Source organism: Otolemur garnettii, unplaced genomic scaffold (assembly GCF_000181295.1).
Source record: "Otolemur garnettii isolate 467f Iridium unplaced genomic scaffold, OtoGar3 scaffold00038, whole genome shotgun sequence".
In the NCBI taxonomy this organism is placed as follows: domain Eukaryota; kingdom Metazoa; phylum Chordata; class Mammalia; order Primates; family Galagidae; genus Otolemur; species Otolemur garnettii.
The window spans coordinates 8,067,330-8,072,255 of NW_003852433.1; the positions used below are offsets into that span (position 1 = coordinate 8,067,330).

The 4,926-nt window shown below is 42.4% G+C and overlaps 1 protein-coding gene across 1 annotated transcript in view; it reads right to left on the reverse strand.

Annotated features, from left to right (window-relative positions):
- Positions 1-4,926, reverse strand: part of RNF10 (ring finger protein 10) — a 40,360-nt gene that overhangs the window by 5,066 nt on the left and 30,368 nt on the right. Inside the window, exons 11-13 of the mRNA XM_023513239.1 lie at positions 4,630-4,774; positions 3,523-3,678; positions 473-573 (exon numbers count right to left, since the gene is read on the reverse strand). Of these exons, the coding sequence (XP_023369007.1) occupies positions 473-573; positions 3,523-3,678; positions 4,630-4,774 (402 nt within the window). The remainder of the gene's footprint in view (positions 1-472; positions 574-3,522; positions 3,679-4,629; positions 4,775-4,926) is intronic.

Genomic DNA, 4,926 nt, shown 5'->3' on the forward strand with positions numbered 1-4,926 from the left:
AAAAAAAAAAAAGGTCATTCAACACTGGCCTGTAAGTCTCTTTCTCCAACAGAGGGGACCATCCACAACATAATCTGCTTTGAGCCAACTCTTTGCTGCCTAAAAGTTAATACCCCTTACACCCATCAGATGACCTGATTTGTACCAGTGGTTCTCAACCTTCCTAATGCCTCCTAAAGCCGTGACCCTTTAATACAGTTCCTCATGTTGTGGTGACCCCCAACCATAAAATTATTTTTGTTGCTACTTCATAATATAATTTTGCTACTGTTATGAATTGTAATGTAAATATCTGATATGCAGGATGTATTTTAATTGTTACAATGGGATTGTGACCCACAGGTTGAGAACCACTGATTGGTACAGTTGTATTAGGATGAGAGGTAACAATCCCTACGTGAGGTTCCTGTAATAACAAGCAGCAGAGTTAATGTTAAATACCTTTGGGTTGCTTCACAAGTGTAAGATTTACCTGAGCAAAGGAAGGGAAAGGAGAGTCTTCTTCCAGACTCCCAACGCAGAATGAGGGACTGCCCTGACCAGCAGTGGGTGACAGAGAGGTCAGCAGAAAGTCTGAAAGGGAACCAGGGACTTGATTATACGAGTCAAGTTCCAAAGAGCTAGTGTTCTGTTAACGAGATGCACCCTGCATCAGGTCTGAATAATTACCAAATTCCCCACCCATCCCTCAAAAAAGCAAAGCTTGATCCAACCTTCAACTCTGCCATGTTCTTATAAAGCCAAACTAAACAACAACAAAAACTGCCTATTACAATAGTGACCAGTATAGAGAAAGAAAAGGCTTCATAGTTACAATGACACCAGGAGTCAGGGTGGAATCTATACCCACAGTAAGAAAAACTCATTTCTTACAAAATGCTATACTTTCTACAAAGGCTAGTTCTCAAGGCTTAAGTTTCTGCCACTGACTGGTTTTATGTGTAGCAAGAAGCTCTTCAAAAAGATAAAATTTAAACAGGCCAGCCCTTATGTTACAGTCAGAAGATGTCTATGACTTGGGAGTAATTCAATCAGAATCCAAGACATATCAGTAAGATCCAGCATGAAGATGCAATCTTTACCCTGATACTCCCTAGGTTATACTCTACTCTTTCTGACCAAGAGTTGGAACACTTGACACACATCCATCCAACCACTGCCCTAATCACTGCTGGACCAGAAGCCTATTCTCCCACCCAGTAGTAGGCCTTTCCATCATTGAGGGCTGTCTAGTACCTTGATTCCTAGGACCATCCAACTGCTCTTGCCTAAATACAGTAAAAATCCAAACTTTCAGAAAAGCCAATATGTAAAAATATAATCTTTATTTTGCAGATAACATATCCAATGATCTGTCACAGTCCTTTGTGTAATAGCTCCCTTCTCAGTTAAGCACAAGAACATCACAGTGATGCAATACTGAAGAACGAGGTTCTATTTTTTTTTTTTCTTTTTTTAAAGACAGAGTCTCACTTTGTTACCCTGGGTAGAGTGCCATGGCATTACAGTTCACAGCAATGAACTGGGCTCAAGCAATTCTCTTGCCTTAGCCTCCCAAGTAGCTGGGACTACAGGCACCCACCACAACGCCTGGCTATTTTTAGAGATGAAGTCTCACTTTGGCTCAGGCTAGTCTCAAACTCATGAGCTCAGGCAATTCACCCATCCCAGCTTCCCAGATTGCTAGGATTACAGGCATGAACCAGGTTCTAATGCCAGTTCCTGCCACTAAATCCCTGACTTAAGACTCAGGTTCCTGATCTGCATGATAGGCACAGGATCACAAGGGTTACTAGGAGCTTTATATACTGACAGAGAAGTCTTAAGTGTCAAAAACTATCCGCTAGGGTGGCGCCTGTGGCTCAGTGAGTAGGGAATGGGCGCCATATACCAAGGGTGGCAGGTTCAAACCCAACCCTGGCCAAACTACAACAAAAAATAGTGAGGCATTGTGACGGGCGCCTATAGTCCCAGCTACTCAGGAGGCCGAGGCAAGAGAATCACCTCAGCCCAAGAGCTGGAGGTTGCTGTGAGCTGTGACGCCATGGCACTGTACCGAGAGTGATAGAGACTCTGTCTCTTAAAAAAAAACAACTATCCTCCAGACAAATGAAGATCACAAAAGACAGCTCTCTGAAATCACAGTAACTATTAAGTGCTTAATTCATAACACTTTAATTCTCTATATTAAAAAAAAGTATTTCATTTATTTATTTTACTGTGTGTAGAGACAGAGTCTTGCTATATTGCCCAGAGGCCAGGAGTTTTGAGACCAGACTAGCGCCTGTGGCTCAGTGAGTAGGGCGCCAGCCCTATATACCAAGGGTTCAAACCCAGCCCTAGCCAAACTGCAACAAAAAATAGCCAGGTGCCTGTCATCCTAGTTATTTGGGCGGCTGAGGTAAGAGAATCGCCTAAGTCTGAAAGTTGGAGGTTGCTGTGAGCTGTGACACAACAGCACTCTGCCAAAGCCATAGTGAGATTCTATCTCTTAAAAAAAAAAAAAAAAAAAAAATTCCTGGCCTCAAGTGATCCTCCAGCCTCGTGCTGCATGGTGTGCTGGGATTATGTGTGAGCCACCACTCCCAAGAAAAAGTATTTTTTAAAAATGGCTTATGGCCTCTTTGAACAACATCTCAATCTTGATTTCACTCCCTAGTATAAAACACTATTACAGTTTGGAACATATCTACCCCAATATTTTTCTATACATTTAAATATAAAAACCCATAATGAAATGCTTTCGTTTTGCAGAAGGTTTTTTTCTAAGTCACAAATAATATATTTCTCCTTATTCTACATCATCTTATCTTCCCATTAGTCCATGAACAGAACTATTTGCTACTTCAACAGGTATGCAACATTTTATAGCATGAATGCTATAATTTACCCATTTCTCTACTGGTAGGTTTTTTAAGTTGTTTGCTCTCTTTTCTTCTTTTTAGTTATTATAATAATGCTACAGTAAAAGAGACACATACAAAGATGCCCAGGCAAACAGGGAGTACTGCAAATGTAAAAACTAGGAAAAAAAAGTGGGGACACAGAAAGAACTTAGGCTTCATTATCCTGTCCATCAGTACAGCCAATAGGAAGGGTGAATCAAATGGCAGAATCTGACATACCTTGGGACTCCAAGGTTATTCACCAATCACACTATGCTGAGTAGGTGAGGGTTGTAAATTTTTTTTTGTTTTTAAGAGACAGTCTCACTTCATTGCCCTCGGTAGAGTGCCATGACATCACAGCTCACAGCAACCTCCAGCTCTTGGGTTTAGGTGATTTTCTTGCCTTAGCCTCCCAAGTAGCTGGGACTACAGGCACCCGCCACAACACCTAGCTATTTTTTTTGTTGTTGCAGTTTGGCCGGGGCTGGGTTCAAACCCGCCACCCTTGGTACATGGGGCTGGCACCCTACTCACTAAGCCACAGGCACCATATAGGGTTGTAAATTTAAGACACAAACACTTTGCTTAAAGTCTAGCAGATGGCTGTATTCATTAAATCCCAACTTGTACTTACCTGCATGGGAACCTGGACTTCTGCTAAGAGGAGAAAGAGAGAGGGCTCCACGGCCCTCAGTGCTGGTGGAACCCAAAGCAGAATCAGAGGAGCAAGTATAGGAATTGAAGGCAGGAAACTGCTGTAAATTCTCTAGGGGAATGTGGACTTCTGGATCTGCAAAGGAAAGACAACACTGATTGGCCCATTTACAGAATTCCTTAAATCTTATCCAACAGCTCAGGATAGCCAATATGCATACCCCTAAAGCTCTGGCAAATGCAAAGAGAAGTTTTAAAACCCAAATTTATAATAACTGTCATTCTATATCTTTGTTTTAACATAAAAGCCTTGTTCCAACTATTCATAACTGAACCTAGGTGATAAACATGGAGGGCTAATTATACCATTCTACTTATCTGAATCGTTTTAAAATCCTGTTCCTAAAACATCAGTTTTCCCCAAACTTTCAGACATATGCTAGATACCTCCAGTGTTACAATCTCAGGTACACACTTATCCTAATTTGAGGTGTACACTCTATATCATATGGAGTTGAAACATCTAAGTCTTTTGCTCACTGAAGACTCAATTCCTTGTTTTCTGGTGGATCTTAAAGAGGTCTTGATGTCACACTGACGCCCTGGATTCAATGATGCTTAACCAGATCAGAATACTCTGTGTTTACCAGTACAAATAACCTCTTAAATCTAACTTCCTACAAGTACTTCCTAGTCTGTCAAAGTTTCTATCTTATCAGACCATCCTGGCTGACTGAGTACAGCTGTCCCATTTAATAGTCAGAGGTAAGTTTAGTGATCTACAGAGCAGTGATCTCCAGTATTCTCAGCAGAGTTCTAATTCCCTGGAACAGGATTTTGCCAGCCACTATGCCAAGGCTGAGTTTCATTTTAGTCCTTACTATATGCTATGCACTTTGATTAACTTGCAAAAATCTCAAGCCGATAAAGGAAGCACTCTCACTATTCACACGTAAGAGTTGAAGAAGACAATTGGCAAAGCTGAATCAATGAACCCAAGCAGTCTGGCTCCTCCGCCTGGGCTGAGGGGCCCCATACAATGAGGTCAACAGCAGTACTAGTCAAAGACAAAAGTTCCTGAACTCACACTTGCCCTGTTTCTTATTCTCTTCCATCTCAATCCTGCGCTCTCGACGGCGTTCCTCTCGAGCCTTCTTTTGGCGCTGACGTTTCCTCTTCTCAATGTCATCTGTGAATTGGTCAGGTTGTAAAGAAGCAAACCGGCTCGGCGCCTATAGCTCAACCGGCTCAGGCGCCAGCCATGTACACCTAAGGTGGCAGGTTCGAATCCCCAGCCCGGGCCCGCCAAACAACAATGACGGCTGCAACCAAAAAATAGCTGGGCGTTGTGGCGGGCGCCTGTGGTCCCAGCTACTTGGGAGGC